The 16159-nt window shown below is 41.9% G+C and overlaps 2 protein-coding genes and 1 non-coding gene across 8 annotated transcripts in view; 2 read left to right on the top strand and 1 right to left on the bottom strand.

Moving 5' to 3' along the window:
• Positions 1-916: 916 nt before the first annotated feature.
• On the top strand, positions 917-4815 carry RPL30 (ribosomal protein L30). 2 transcript variants are annotated; one of them, XM_058833250.1, is made up of 5 exons: positions 917-1019; positions 1121-1171; positions 2061-2206; positions 3316-3446; positions 4708-4815. In XM_058833250.1, exons 2-5 carry the CDS (start codon positions 1151-1153, stop codon positions 4755-4757), a joined length of 348 nt encoding a protein of 115 aa, XP_058689233.1. In that variant the 5' UTR covers positions 917-1019; positions 1121-1150; the 3' UTR covers positions 4758-4815. The 2 variants fall into 2 exon arrangements, with proteins under 2 accessions (XP_058689233.1, XP_058689234.1); XM_058833251.1 differs by having other exon boundaries at positions 941-1008.
• On the top strand, positions 4336-4470 carry LOC131576802 (small nucleolar RNA SNORA72). Its single transcript, XR_009277080.1, has one exon. It is a non-coding gene; the product is annotated as a small nucleolar RNA SNORA72 (small nucleolar RNA).
• Positions 4816-5817: 1002 nt separating the features above from the next.
• The window catches only part of MATN2 (matrilin 2), a 69895-nt gene continuing 59553 nt past the window's right edge, over positions 5818-16159 (bottom strand). For 4 of the 5 annotated variants that reach the window (XM_058833241.1, XM_058833237.1, XM_058833238.1 and 1 more), the window contains 5 exons: positions 14061-14213; positions 9970-10041; positions 9320-9424; positions 8982-9077; positions 5818-6155 (listed from right to left, as the gene is read on the bottom strand). In XM_058833241.1, the coding sequence (XP_058689224.1) occupies positions 6103-6155; positions 8982-9077; positions 9320-9424; positions 9970-10041; positions 14061-14213 (479 nt within the window). In that variant the 3' untranslated portion in view covers positions 5818-6102. The remainder of the gene's footprint in view (positions 6156-8981; positions 9078-9319; positions 9425-9969; positions 10042-14060; positions 14214-16159) is intronic. The other variant, XM_058833240.1, reaches the window with a different exon arrangement.

Raw genomic sequence — 16159 nt, 5'->3', positions numbered from 1 at the left:
GGTGCCCAAGAGGTTTATTTTCTCTATCCCATAATTTTCCCCATCAGCCCTGTGTCAGAAGTGACAGTCCCCAGGGACACTGTTCTGGTGACACGGCCTGAAGTACTGTGTTCAGCTCTGGAGTCTCCAGCACAGGAAGGACATCGACTTATTGGACCGAGTCCAGAGGAAGCCACCAACGTGATCAGGGGGTGGAACACCTCTCCTATGAGGAAAGGCTGAGAGAATTGGGATTGTTCAGTCTGGAAAAGGCTTTGGGATTACCTGATTGTGGCCGGAAGGGAACCTACAGGAAAGATGGAGAGGGACTTTTTTGTTACAAGAGCATGTAGTGGTAGTGACAGGAGAAAGGGGAATGGCTTCAAACAGAAAGAGAGTAGGTTTACATTAGATATTGGGAAGAAGCTCTTTACTGTGAGGGTGGTGAAGACACTGGTACAGGTGCTATGGCTGTCCCCCAATCCCTGCAAGGTATTCAAGGCCAGGTGGGATGGGGCTCTGAGCAACCTGCTCTAGCAGAAGATGGCACGGCAGCAGGGCTGGAACTAGATGAGCTTTAAGGTCCCTAACAATCCAGGCCATTCTGTAATTCCATGATGGGAGGCTCAGGCCGCTACGGCTCCTCCGCATCAACTCCTGACGCCTTCCGCGAGGCTGTAATGTTCAACACGCATTCAAACCCCCTCTGTGGAACGAGGGACGAGGCCCCTCAGCCGCGCCCGCCCCTCAGCCGCGCCCGCCCCTCAGCCGCGCCCGCCCCTCAGCCGTGCCCGCCCCTCAGCCGCGCCCGCCCCTGGCCCCGCCAAGCCCCGTCCGTCATTCAGCCAGACCCCGCCCACATCAGCAGCGACCCGCCCCCACTGAGTGCGGCCCCGCCCACGCAGGGCACGGCCCCGCCCCTTCCCTCCGCCGTGGGCCGCGTTCATTGACTCTCGCGAGAACTGCTGCCGGCTTCAGGCGGTGCCTCGTGTTAGCTCGCTCTTTTCTGGCGGGCCGGCCATCTTGGCGGTGCGTCTGCGGTGAGCGGGGCCGGGCCGGGGGCGCGGGGGCCGCTCCGGGTTCTGCTGCCGGGTTCTGCTGCCGTGTTCTGACCACTCCCCTACATCCCCCTGTGTTCCAGTTACCACCCGACCCCGGGCGAGGCAGCAACATGGTGGCCGCGAAGAAGACGGTGAGTGGGAGCGGGGCCGGGCAGCGCCGTGGCGCGGCGGGAGGACCCCGGCATGGCCTGGGTTGGCGGTCGGGGGTGCCGGGGGGTCACCTGGGCGCAGGCCGGCGCGGCCCTCAGAGCTCGGATCGTGCCCTCCTGCCACTGGCCGCGCCCCTCGGCCTCCTCCCGCTGGGCTCGGTATCCTCGGGTTCCCCCCGTGCGATGTTTTGGGGTGCTTGCAGAGCTCCTGAGATGGCGGAAGGAAGGGAGAAGTGGTGCCGAGGTCCTAGTGCGGGTGTTGTTCAGGTTTTTCCTTTCCTGAAAGTGGTGTTCAGGTTCGGGCCTTTCTCTTAGAGTGGCTCTGACGGATCTGGGTTTCTTGCTTAGAGGTGGTGATCTCGTCTGTCAGATGCACCTAACCTGTTGTCATGAGCATCACGCTCTCCTCTTGTAATATGACTTCGATATTGCACAGAATTACTTCTTTCTGCTGCCCATGTAACATTGTCAGTGTGCGCCTTGAGGAGAGACAGACTCTAAGCCTGGCTTAGATTTGCAAGGCAGAAGTGGTATTTACTTAGGCTTGGCTAGCTGAGCTTGATAAGAGCTTGTCAGATACACGGAGATGTCACTGATTTATGTAGACAGCAGTGGTTTGACATAGATTTTCCTATTGAGAGATACGGGGGTAAGAGAGAACTTTCTGAACTCGTGAAAACACAGTATCAGCAATGCCCCTATCCATAAGCTTTCTTACACTCAGGTAACTGACTGGCCTTTCTTATTCCGTTTTTTAGATTATAGGGAGATTATGAAAAATGCATATATTTGAAATGTCTCTATTAGGTTCTCCATTGTTTGAAAAGTGTGAAGTAACACAATGATTGATGCTTTTCTTCATCTTCTTCAGAAAAAGTCCCTGGAGTCCATCAACTCCAGGCTTCAGCTGGTTATGAAAAGTGGCAAATATGTGCTTGGGTACAAACAGACCCTGAAAATGATTCGTCAGGGCAAAGCCAAGTTGGTCATCCTCGCCAACAACTGTCCTGCTTTGAGGTAAGCAGATGTGTGAGAGAACAGTTCTGAGATGGGTTCTTTGTCCAAATGCAGTGTGTATTTCACACTAATTGCTCCAGAGACTTGATACAGAGGGCTTTGCTGGCATGTTCTAGTGTGCTCTGAAATAAAAGTGATAGGTGGTTTGCTGTGCAATGATTTCAAGTCTAGAAGTGTTGAAGTGCTTCCAGGTCTAATTCAAGGAGTTTGCACTAGAAAAAGCATTGGAAGGTTTTCACACTTGATAACTTTCACTAAGAGTGTAATGGAGCTGAATTCCCATGTTTTTCCTAAGTAGTGTATTGGAAAATAATTTTACAGCTAGGAAAACTGATAACTGATTTAAAATATTTGAAGCACACAAAATTTGTCGAAGTTAGTTATACAGTTGGGGTCCTGGCAAGTGAAACTGCTTTTTTGCGAGTGTAACTGTACTAATAACATGACATTTTCCTCACTGAATATCTGGGCCCTTTTTGTTGTCAAGGGATATTGACAGTCTCAAGAAAATGTAAATGTGAAATCCAGAAATTAGATACTTGAGGAATAGCAGCACTCTTACAGTGGGCAGCAATCCCCAATATTAATAGGGATCCCAAAATGCTTGGGAAACAGCCCTGACTGCTAGACCTTCCTAGTGGGAGTCAGAGGGATGGACTTTTTATTTTAAATTAATATACATTGTTCATTTCTCAGCTGCAACAACTGTGTCTTTGCTCAGCATCTGGCCACCAAGGGCCATCAACATTAACTCTCTTAGTTTGCGCACTTTGGCACAGCTCCTGTGGCCTTTCAGAGATCTGCAAGCGCTGAGTCCTTCTACCGTGTAGAAATGAGCCTGTGTAGGAGCAGCCTGAAGGCTGTACCTGAAGGAGTACCAGTCTCCTGAAGGAGAAGTGTGTACAAACCTTCAGCAGACATCTAAATAAAGGTTCCTGAGCCACAACCCTGAAGTGATTTTGCCTCTCAAAAACCGCCTGTGTTTTTCTGGCTGGGAAGGAAAAGTGTCTTAAGGTTGAAGTGTGGTAGGAGTTAAAGCTGCTCTTCCTATATTGCAGTTGGTCAGAATTGTTTGTGGGTCTTGTTAACACCCAGTTTTTTGATTTCAGAAAATCAGAGATTGAGTACTACGCTATGCTTGCCAAGACCGGCGTCCATCATTATAGTGGGAACAACATTGAGTTGGGCACAGCATGTGGAAAATACTACAGAGTGTGCACACTGGCCATCATTGACCCAGGTAATTCCTTCCTGCAGTGTAGGGATCAAATGAGGAGGTGTCTGTGGATCCTCCTTTCTCCTGTGAGTAGCAGCACTGAGCAAGCAATGAGCAGAAGTGATGACACACTTCACTACCTTTTTCTATCTGATTTAACACTTGAAATTTCCACTGACCAAGATCCTGTTGTTTTGTGAGTCCTAGTAGGACATTTTTCTTTTGTGAACTTGGTAGCACTGCTGCTTCTCTTGCACATAGCTCTTTTACTGCTGAGCCCTGTGAGCATTTTGTCTACTTGTCAGTCTGTAGGGAGGTTTCAGTGTCTGGGGCACAATTGTACAGGATCTGTTTCTGAACCCATTGGCTAGGACATGAGCTTGCACAACATAATGTTTACAACAGCCCTGTTTGACTGTTCTTAATATGAGACAAAGGATTGTGACTTGTCCTGCTTTCCAGAATAGTATATAGAGAAATAACCAATAGGCAGATGGATATTCATCAAGGAAATGAAAATTATATTAAACACTATTTTAAAACTGTAAGTTTTTATGTAATTACTATGGTTTGATAACAGTCTTTGTCCCAGAGAGTTGCTCAAATTCCTTATCTAGAATGCTAAGTAGGTGACTTTCCATCTTCTTTCCAGAATGTTTTAAGAGCAGAATCAGTCCCTTGTTCTGTTTGTTGACCAGAATGCATGCACATAGGTTTAATGATTTCTGTAATAACTTTAACCAACTGTTCCCCAAGTCACAATGATTTGAATTTCCTACTTCCTCAGAAAACTTTATTTAGCTTGCTTGTATTCAAATAGTAGCTGTAAACTTAATTCTCAAAATACCACTTTCAGGGTTGGTTTTGGGTGGGGTGGGAGCTGCAAGTAAATCCTAATGCTCTGTAGCTAACAATGCGAATATTCTCGCTGTCCTGATATTTCTGTGATCAGGGGAGGCTAGACATTCGCTATAGTAAAACTATGCATTGTGTCCTCCAGGACTACTTTGTTGTTTTAGTCCTGGCTTTGTAAATGCTGGTGACAGATGTATAATTACTGGAAAATACTGTATTTGGATTAGAAAGACACAGTTACAAGTATTTTTATCAATTTTATCAAAATTATTTGCTTTTTTTGGTAAGCAGACTGTCTGTTGCTTTCAGGTTGTTTTCTTTTTTTAGAATCTCTGTGGTGATTTTTATGGATTGGGATTTTTTTCTTGTTTTTATTCCTAAAAACATTCTTCTGTGGGTCCTCTTGTAACAATACATTTTTGTTTTACAGGTGACTCTGACATCATTAGAAGCATGCCAGAACAAACCAGTGAGAAGTAAATGCTATAAAGGTGTTATTTCTACAATAAAACTGGTTACAGTTTTCTTTAAAGAAAAATTTGTATTATAACTTTGTTGGTTTTAGGGAACAGATTATATAAATGAAGATTCATTACCACTGCTGTGTTTCCTGTTCTGTTAGAAATAACCCTCACATGGCAAAATTTTCCTTTCTTTCTGTGGCATTGTGGATCTTGGGAGGTAAGTGAAGGAAGGGTTGATCATGGCAAGTGTGGTGACAAATTCCAGTGGGCTAGGGCTTCCTTAGTGTTTGTTTTTGGAGTGCTAATGCAAGCACAAGGTATAACATGAGGGACAGTAGCAAATTTGGGATGTTGGTGGGGAACCCTAAAGGTTTACTTGCATTAAAATAATTCACACTGATTTTACCAAGTGAATCAAGTAATAATGTGTGTTATTCCCTTTTTGCTTTTCTTCCAAGAGTACATATCTGTAAAAAGGCAAACAGGATATAGCTTCTAGATGTGTAACATAGGCTTTCAGTAAAATACCAGTGAACTTCACAAAGCTGTTTTTAAATCAGTAGCCTTCATTTTAGTTTTCTGAAGATATTAGAGGCAGATGAGCTGGTGTTCTCAAGTCACAATTGCTGAGAACATCAGTATCTTAGAGATTTGTGCCTGTTTTGTGTGACACCATGGCTACAGGATGTTCCTTATTATTAGGGATTGTTAATTGAGGTGCCAATGATTTTCTGACATGGTAAAAGCAAACACCTAATGAAAATCAGAATGTACCTGTAACCTTGCAGAATTTGAAACTGTGCTGAAGCACGGGGTACTTTTCAAAGCTTGATGTTGTGTATCTGTGCACACTCATTGGCTTGTCTGAGATCACTTAAGTCCTGCTGCAACTACTTCTGTTATAAAATGGTCCCACTTGTTCTATATATGTCTGTATACATAGAACTATATATATATATATACACATACACAGACTGTGTGCTTAAAATACTAAGAGTGGATAAGAGTGGAGGAGGGAAATACATAAAAGCAAGCCAGGTAAATTCATACCCTAAAAATACTTCAAAACATGGAGGTTTCATTTCAAAAAATAACACCATTTTATTATTTTGCATAGCTTATTTCAGTTGTTCTGCTTAATTAGAACTTTTGCTAGTTACTAAATTGTTTATATAAAATTTTCAACATTTCTTATCTGCAATCAATGCAAGACAACACATGGCATATAAATGCAAGGATCCAAAAGAGTCTTTTCCACTTCAGACACAAAGATGTTATTTTACTTTGAACCAGTTTAAGAAAATAGCTCTGACAAGTTTGAATGTATAAATATACAGTGTAGTGTACACTTAAAATTCTGATCAGTATTTTAGCCTGTTTTCCAAGTCTTCCATTCTCTTCGTCATTTCTTCCAGTAGATAAAAGTTAAGGAAAGAGAGTTACTGATAGGAGGCATTAATAGAAAAAGTCAGCTACCTGATTGCTCTGGTCCATAAACATTCTCTTGTTCCTCTTCCAGTAGTTTCTCATTCAGTGTTCCCCTGTATTTTCTTCAGATTTGATCAGCTGAGTTGAGAAAGCTGTGTGAAACCCCCATTCCTTAGAAGGCATACCTTTACATGGAGTTCAGACTGCAGCTTATTAAAAAGGCTGGTTCTACAAATTGATTTATTTTCTCTATTTTAAAGGAAGGGTAAATATTTATCTAGTTAATGCTGTTTAGAAAATGTTTCACTTAACCATATGGAAAACTGTATCTAACAGTGGGTTATAAAACTATGGGGCTCTGAGACCCCAGTAAGTCTGTCTGCTCCTCATGATCTGTTCCTGTCCACAGTTGTGACAGTGGTTTCCAGACAAATGTGGAGTAGAGCACAACAAACTCCATAGGGCTGGTTCCATTTACAGTAAGATGCTATAGCAATACAAAGTAGTGTACAGCATCCCTTTCCTGATAAGCACTTCCAGTTGGCAGGAATGCTGTCTCCTGCAGGAAGAGGTTGGACCAGTACTACTTACTTCAGCACTTCTCTCTGTGTGCCATGGAAAGGCAGCCAGGGGAAGCTGAGAGGAAGAGGAGGCCTAGCATTAAGTGAGATCTGGAGGCACTGAGATCTACCTCAGAAGGATGAATTTGCTGCACCCCACTCCTTGCTTGTTTGACTAGGGTCTTGATTTTAACATTTTACAGTCTTGCACAAGGGAAGATGGGGAGCTGGGCATATAAATTGGGATCTTTGACACATTGCTGTTAGGAATTTTTTAGGGCAGACAGGCAAAGTGAATTTGGCCTCTTGACTTTGGCCAGATCTGCCATGTGTACTGTGTCCCCCCCATCGACATCAGGAGAATCTCTTGCTAGTACAGAGCAAGAGTGGATATCCTGCTTCTGTGGGTCTGCCTGGATATTGTGTTTGGTAATTTCTCATCTGTCTGCTGCAGCAAGGTTACTCTGTATATAAGCACCATGTGAACTGCATTTTCTTCAACAGCCATATTTCTCAAGTGTTCAGAGAGGCAAAGCTGAAGCAGTGAAACTGCACTCAATTACTGATAGAAGTTAGCGTAGCTGGACACAAAACAGTTTGGACTGGTGCCTCTAAATTTGTAGTGTAACGAGCTACTTTTGTAGCCAGTTCTCCCTCCCCCACCCTCCAGATCTCTGGATGAGGACTAGACAGCAATCTGCAGTTATCAAGAACTAGTATATCACCTCATACCTGAGCTGCTCTTGAGAGAAGGCAGAGAAAGGAGGTTTCTAATAAAGAGGAAACTGGATGGTTCATACTCTTCTATGCAGTGGCTGCACAGTGCTCTAAGGAAGTGCTTAGCACTGTTCCTATAAAAATTCCTAGTCTCTGGCTCAGTGTTTGCAGGTTTTCTATCACCTTGAGCCATTGGAGTAAAAGTCACAGGGTTGCCTGCTCAAATGGTAAAGCAAAAACACATATTGCTAGGCTTAGCAACTAAATTCTTTGATTCTGAGTAAGCTCAGAGTTCCTCATAGCCCAGCTGCAGGGGATTGCAGTAAAGAGCTGAAAGTGCAAGAGTTGGTGTCCTTTCTTGTCAGCATGTAGGTTGGAACACTGCACGTCATATAACACTTAAGGATGTGGGACATGGAAATTTTTCTCCAAAGTTGTTTGGAGAAGTCCTGTCAGAACAGTATGTATGTTGATGAGCATTTGAAACACACAGCAATAACACTGTATGATGGCTTTCTCTTCCTTTATGAAAATCTGTTTTGCATGGAGTAATTTAATCAAGTGATTAGAACATAATTCCTTAAAGTCTCTGCCAAAGGATTCACTTGGGTAGGTGAGAGAGAGGTTGGCTGTTGCTGGGAAGGTCTGAACAGGTAGGCAGTGTTCTGCATCAGGTTGCCAGCCACCGAGGGCTCTGCCTGCCTTCCTCTGGACAGACTCTTCACAGTCTGAAGCTGTTCCTGTCTAGAAGTGTACAGTGATGAGCTGCTGGTATCACTGCACTCTTCTGTGCAGAGAATAAATGCTTATTGCTCTTGCACACAGTTATACAACTCAAGTCTAAGATGTGATGTCTTCTTACTGTTTGTTTGATCAGAAGCAACTTTCATGAAGAAAATAAGAATTTGCTGCATAAATAGTACATGACGGGTTGTAGTGCCAGTTTGCTGCTGTTTCCTGAGATGTGAATGTTACAGGCAGCATAAAGGCTGCTGCACTAGCAGCTCCCCTGAAATAAACAGACTAACTGGGTGGCAGAAGCTACTTGTCTGCACTTTGCTAAGTTTTATCTGCATTTCTTTTAATGCAAGATTAACCAAACATAAGTCCTCTGATTTCCTCTGCATCTAGAGTATGATTTTAAATGACTCACTGCATATGGTGCCTCACCAAGCAGTTCAGCAGGGAAACATCTCCTGTACTCTGACACCTGTAGCCAGTAATACTATTTCAGTAGCATCTGAAGGTGCAAAGCATGTTAGTCTTGAATTTGACCAGCTGTTTCTTTGCTGTTCCTGAAGGTGTTTACTGTAAGGGGTTATTAAAATTCAAGATCCTTATTAATATTTTGGTTCCTTCTATGAAGGAAAAGCAGATTAAAAGTTAAAGGCCTTGCTTCTTGGAAACTAACTATTACATGGTTTAGATTTTCATTGCAATAAACTGATTTTAGCTGTGGAGGCAGTTGCAAAAATTAGTTTGTTTTAACCTGCCTTTCTTATCTTACCTGTAAGAAACAGTTACTCAAAGGATATATCGCTGGGTGAGTTTTCTTACTTGACTGGTTGCATAGTTCTGGAATGTTACAAGGTTTTCACATTTGCACTGGTCATTATCTTTTGAGGCTTTTGCTGAAAAATAGAAACATTTAAGCATAGGCTAAATATTGAATAAATTGAATAGGATAGGGAGGAAATGACAAGGAATTGTAAATGCAGAGCAGCTTCAATACGGCTTCCTGTTCTCAAAACAGGTCAACAGCCAAAGGAACGTCCTGTGGCAGATTCTGTTGGTACTGGAAAATAGTACAGTGTGTAGTCTTCTATGTTCAAAGAACAGTCTGGGTTATTCTAAACAAAGGTAACCCAATTACCTGTTGTTGAGTGAACGTGACTGTCTTCAAAAAGATACTTGTGGTGTACTGCAAGATGTGGACAGTCAATGACATCTGTGATGGTTATTGTGGTTGATTCAGGTCCTGCAGGAAATCCCCCAAAAATCTAAAAATCAGACCAGCTAAATTATACTTTTTTTTTTCCTACTCGCATGCACTGAGTTCTCCTTATTTAGTAAGTAATCTCACTAGCTGTAGTGAGGGTCATTCAAGGAAAGGACTAGAGATACAAAGATGTGAAGGAACCAAGCTGTTAGGCTGTGTTTACTGTATACATGATGTAAATTCTGGGTTGTAGAACTGAAAGGGAATTGTGAAGGGTCCTTCACGGAACGGAAGAAATTGAAGCGGAAGCAATTGAAAGCTGAACATGCTTAAAGTGTCAAGCACAGTGTTGGAATATAACCTTCCCCATGAAGTATTTCATTCAGATGATGTAAGAAGCATGCAGCCATGCTTTTGTTACAGTGAATCTCCATTTTTCATATTGCAGAAAGTAGGGCAACTTGGAGAGGCAAGGAGGCAGGGACATGGGATGAACCATTTTAGCTGAATTGTGATAGTTCTCTACAGAAGAAATTAAGCATGAAAAGGCAGAAGGAGAGGACACTTGAGTTAAACCAGCCAACCTGAAGGCTGTGGACCAGTCTTATGAAGCCTCCCAGATGATGCATCCTGCTGGTGATGTGACTCTTTCAAGGCTGGTAGATAGAAATTGCCAAAGGAAATGATATCACAAAAGGAGCAATAAAAATGTTCACATTCCCTAGAATTGAAGATGTTTCTTGCCGGTAACTTGGTGTTTGTCTCTCGTAACACCTGGAGAATGCATCATACCTGTGCAATTTAGGAGTCCAGTGTTGATGGAAACTCCAGGGCTTGCCCTTCAACTCAGACTATAAGAGGAACTCCTCCAAAACCAGAAGTGAATATTTAATAATAGTGAAGCAATCTGAAATGTCAGCAATCTACTTCGCATCCTATAGTGAAAATTCTTTAATGTTTTATTATCCATCATCCTTTGGAATGAACTGAATAAGAATATTGCTTGGAGAAAGAAAAAGTTTCTTCCTGTCCTTAGGTTTTCTTTATAATGGGAAATGTTGATCAGAGAATTGGGAGCTTTTTAGGTGAGAATGGTGCCACAGAGTCTATTTGATAAACTACAGTTATAAGCAAAAATACACGTTTCTAATTCATGAAGCACAGCCTTTGAAATGTGAGGATTTATTTCAGAGTCTACACCCCGATCTTTTTAGTCAAGAGATTGGGAGGAAACAGAAACCTGGTTTTTGAGGTAGAACCTCAGCCATTGTGTGCCCTGCCCGTTTCTTGCCGCCAGAGGGCAGTGTGGAGTCAGCTGCGGCTCCTTGGGCACGGGTCTTTCAACAGGGAATGAGCACCTCGCCTCCGACTGACTGACTCCGGAGCCCTCCATGGCCCAGAAGAGCTAAAGAGCAGGTATTTAACAACTGCACGACGTGACCGATGACGCCAGGGTGCATGGAGCATCTGGGACACACTCCATCCTCTGGAACCCAGAGCTCCTTCCCTGAAAGTGCATGGGGTAAAAGGTGACAGCGCAAACTCACCTGATACACCATGAAGATGCAGTAGGGAGGTGGAAGATGCTTCTGTGACATCTAGATTTGCTATAACTATTGGGGTCCCCTGCTGGTTTAGTCAGTTTGGAGAGATGCACAATAATAAACAGCTGTGCTAAATTGCACTGGGAAGGAGATGAAGCCCTCTTGAGTGGATGTTGGAATTACTGAGCATGAATATCAGGGAAGAACAGGTCAGTGGTTGCATAAGACCAGATATCAGGCAGCAGAACTACAATATTTATATATAGAGATAGATATAGGTAGATATGGATACCTCAGTCTGCATGGGACCCAGCTGCTGGAAGGAGCTCAGATTTTGGAGAAGAGTTCAGGGCAGAGAGGTGTGGGATGAGATCACAGGGGAATGAAACAGATGAGAAGCAGACTAGCTGAAGAATGATCCAGTGGGAGCAAGGATGGTGAAGGTTTCTGTTGTAGGAGAGATAGAGCAGGGAAGATGAATCTTGAGTGTTTGACCCTGGGTAATGACTTGTTCAGGAGCTGCAAGCTAATGAAGGGGTTGTTTAGGAAGGGCAGAGGAACTGACCTAAAATGTTTGAGCTTTGGACACAGGGCTGGTTTGGACACATAATTAGAGACAGAAAAAGGACAAATGCACTGGTAGAGGTCTGGCAGGAGGTCTCCAGTTTGGAATAGGAATTGGGCATTTCAGAAACTCCTCTTCAGGCTTTATAAACTAGTTGGGGCTCTAAGATTTCTGATCTCATTGCCTCTGTGAAGCTGAATAAACACACAAGTAGTGACAGAGGCTGATCACCCTGAATCCCTTGGTGAAGTCAGTGCAATGAATAAATTTGCTGGGGACCAGTGCTGAGGTTGGATGTTCATTTTTAGTGCTCAGTTTTGTTAAAAAACACAAGTAATTTGTTAGGAGGAGCCTGTGAGAAAGTGTCATCGAAAGCAGTGTTTGAATATTTGCTGAACTGAGAATGATCCACAATTTGGAAGGAGAACAGAATGTTAACCAGCTGGCTGCTGAGTACTGTCATATGATCAGGGCTGGGGTTTTGTGACAAAAATAGTATATGACCATGTAATTAAAAGCTCCCACAATGCACATGCTCAGAACAGGGCTGCATCTGCAATCATATTGAGTGTGTATTATGTATGACATTGCTGGAGCCTCGTTAGTGCTTCCAGTCAGATGAGAAATTAACATTAACCAAGGCAATGAATGGGAACCTTCCAAATGAATTCTTCTTAATAAGAGGCAAGAGAAAAAAAAACCTCCTTTTTTTTTTTGCCTTTACTACTAGTCATCAAGAATAATTAATAGTAATCAGCGACTATTTTACAAGGCAGATGCTTTCTTGCAGAATAAAAGAAAAAAGCCTAACCCCCCCAAAAAACATTTGGAGGGCTTCTACTGTAGTTGGAAACATGCAGTGCATCCACAGCTGGGACTAGGGATGAGAGGTTCTGTCAGTGGAGTCCATGAGGACAGGATCTCCTACTGTCCTACAAGCTGGAGGCTCAGAAGATCTCAGCTAAGCTGGAGTAAAGATAAAGATAAAAGTCATTATTATTGCAATGGAGGAGAAAAATTGTGCTGTATACAACAGAAGGAATTTCAAAAAAGAACTTGGAGATTGTGTAAGAGGTTTGGAGGCTGAATTTCTGGTGGAGTGAGTTGTTGAGTAATAGGTAGTCCTGGAGTGTCCAAAAACAAGGCTGGGTCAGTCCTCAGTTCACAGGTATGAGGCACTCATTGCCCGTTGCTGAGAGAGGGGGAGGACAGAAGCTGAAGCACCAGTACTGCCCAGTTACCAGAGGTGTAGACAAGAAACGGCCACAAAGGGGCAGGATTTACTTATTTTTTTAATACTGTAAATAATGTATTTAAAAGGAATAAAAATGGTGGTTTTTAACCACTGTTGTGGGTATCTGAAGGATGCATTTCCATCACTGAGCTCTAGGGTTTGCTGCTCAGTGAGATTTATTATACTGGGCTTTGCTAATGAGTGAGAATTATTGTTCTGGCTGCCGGATAGTTTTGGCTTTAGCATCTCCAAAAGCTTTTAAGATGACATGCTGTCATTGGAAGATTATCTGCTTAATAAGGTTAATTGAACTGACTTGGTTTTATATTATCATAGTATTTAGTATTTCAGAAAGATGAAACTAGGACTTCTTAGGACTGAAGGACAAAGAGTATGCAAGCTAAGAAACATCCTCAAAGTCTTTTTTACAGATTCCTCCTTGAGATCTGTAAAAAGAAATATCCTGCAGCTAATTTTATACAATAATGTTATGTTAAAGAAAAAAAAAAGGGTAAACCTGTTTGCCTTTAATTCCAAGAAAAAAACCAAACCAGATAAAAGCTAGTGAAAATTAAATAATTTTGCACAATTCTAGTCCTATGACTAACATCATTCCACGTGTTGTTTCTGAATTTTGCTTCTGATACCAGTTTGAATGTACAAAAAAATACTAAATCTTGGGAATATGTGAATGGGAGAGGTGCTGTCCTCTCTCTGGCTCTATAGCTTTCATCTCAGCTCAGATTCCCCCTTCCCCCTGCAAAACTTCATCTGGGAATGTTTATATACGAGCTGTTCCAGAATGAAGAAGCGTGCTTTCTGAAACAAACCTTCCACATTTGTGTAGCAAGACTCAGAGCTTATTCATAACTGAAATCCACTCTTTGTAGCTGTGCATGTTCAATGAAATATTTTTAGTTTTCTATAAATACACACAACAGCTCTTGACGATTTATTTTGCTGTGGTTTGGGTTTTTGCTGCCGGTCTTAGGATTTTTTTTTAATTTTAATTAAGGTATAACAAATCCCTGATTATTTTCCCACATTCCAAATGAAATAGATCACGTTTATTTGGGTTGGGGGGGGGGGGGGGGAAAGGGGTGTGCATTGCATGGCTGACCTGACTAAATAGAAAATAGAAAAGAGAAGAAGCAATTCATTCTTCTAGGCATAGAATTGTACATCTTATGCAGCCTTCATGAAAATAAAGGGAAGATGATTACATTTACCCAGTGATGGATTAACAGTATATATTCTTCATGCATTAAAGGGCAGAAAAAGCCAAAAAGCAGCACATTCACTTCTATCTCAAGGAAAATGGAATTTTGTTACCTTCACAGATTTGGGCTCTTAGCTCTTCACTTATGTCCTCCAGAGCTGTGAAATCCTCAGCATAGAAGAGATGTTTATATGATGGCTCAGAAGCAATTTCCAGCAGTTCTTCCTCAATTGCTTTTCCTATTCCAATGGCATAGATGATTATACCTGGTTTCAAAAGAAATTGCACATACTTATTATTTCAGCAGTTCTAATTCTAAGCACTTGTTCGTCCATGAAAAGAAAATACGAGAGAAAGGGAGGGCCCAATAAATAAATGTATATTCTATGTAACTTCAAAATCAGTGAAGAGGCTTAATATGCTTTAATTACTGGGAGATTTGCATAAACTCTCTTGTTTGCTGTAATTTGACGTACAGGTTTTGTTAAAGAGGTTACACTTGCCTAGCCACTACTGATAGTAAATGGTCCCAGAAAAAGTATTACAAACAATCCAAGAGAATTGCACAATTCAGGCCTCACAATTGCACTGCAAGTCCCTGGTTTGTGTGTGTCTGTAGGGTACATGCAATGCAGCTGATTACTGGGCTGATGGGAAAACCTGTTACATATTAGTAAATGGGGCAGAATCCTGAAAGATGGAAGTAATTTTTCAGAAAAATACTTCAGTGTTTCATTGAAATCCTCAGAGCACATTGAGACTTGATTCTTGCTCTCCAAGGGGCACTAACAGGCTGGAAGGCCCACTTAGGAGGGTAAGAATGGGAAAACAATGAATTGATGGGGCTAGAAAAGAAAAAGGCTTACAACAGGGATACTCAGGACAAGCATTTCCGCAGTGAGTGGCTTGGGAGAAGGTAAGTGAGGATGTGTAGTTTTCTTAACTCTTGAAGCAGGGAAGGAGAAAGTGGTTCACAGCTCTCTCACCAGATGGATTTTAAACAAGCAATAAATACAAAACATAAAGATCTTTAATAATCTCTTTTTCAGCAGTTATGCTTTTATGCTTGTAAGCATACGATCTGATACAACATTTCTCTTTATACCAGTTCTGGATTGGAAAGTGTCCACAGTGAGTACTTAATTTGTGATTCATAGTACAGCTATGAGCTGCACAGCTCCTATATGACTCAAGAAAAGAAGCTGCATTTCTGGTTGGCTTCAGATAAAACTTGGGATGAGGAGGTTTGATATCTTTATTTAACATGAGGTGATAACTGCTGCACACTCCCTCAATTGCAACTTTTAACCTTTTTGTTGAAGAATCATGGACCTGATGATACCACAAAATGTGCATTTTCCAAGTTTTTACTTAGTATAAGTATCTCCTTACTTTTCTTAATGAATCTGCCTACCATTGCAGGAAAGGAAAGTGTGAAGCTGATTCAATTTAATGAATGCACCAGTCATGCTGAAGTTATTGCTGTTTAAAGACTTGGGGATATCAGTGATAAAGTAGTCAAGGTCTATTTCATATTGAGCATTACTCTTGGTTATGCTGCTACACAAGGGATGGGTTTGGCTTTGTAGCATTGCAGAATCAGTGTAAGGAGTCCAGAGCTGAGGTTTCATTTAGCAAGTAAGAAAGCTGGTTTGTACTTCCTTCCTTCTTCTGTAAATCCTTCATGTAGTTTCATGTCACTAGTAAGCTTGTAAATATTTGGGGTTTTAAAAATTATTTTAAAACCACTTTATCTTTCATTGTAATGGCACTCTTGTTAGCATGTGCCCTTCTCATATCCTTGGATGTTCTTCCCTTCTCTCCTTACAGAGAGATACCGATCCTGATCAATACTCTACTAATCCTGTATCAAATTCTGATTAATATGTCAAATCAATAAAACAAGCACAGAAAAATAGATGTGCAAAATCTTTTAAAATCTGGCTATTTTCTCTGTGTTGTGGCCCATCAGCCATGGCTTTTAAAGCAGTTTCTCATAAAATAAAAATTTTTGCAAAGAAAAGAGGGATTGTTTTGGTTCTAGAGAAGTTTTGAAATTTTTTTAGTTGACTCTGCTAAACAGATTAAATGCTTCTGATTTGTGGTACAGGTGTCCTAAAGGATGGATGTCTGCCCAAACATATTAGAAGTTAAAAATCACCATTTTTTTGTCACATTTCAGCATATAGGCATGTAGTAATAGTAAGACAGA

The sequence above is a fragment of the Poecile atricapillus genome, chromosome 2 (assembly GCF_030490865.1).
Source record: "Poecile atricapillus isolate bPoeAtr1 chromosome 2, bPoeAtr1.hap1, whole genome shotgun sequence".
Lineage (NCBI taxonomy): Eukaryota > Metazoa > Chordata > Aves > Passeriformes > Paridae > Poecile > Poecile atricapillus.
This window is presented reverse-complemented; position numbering and strand designations above follow the sequence as displayed.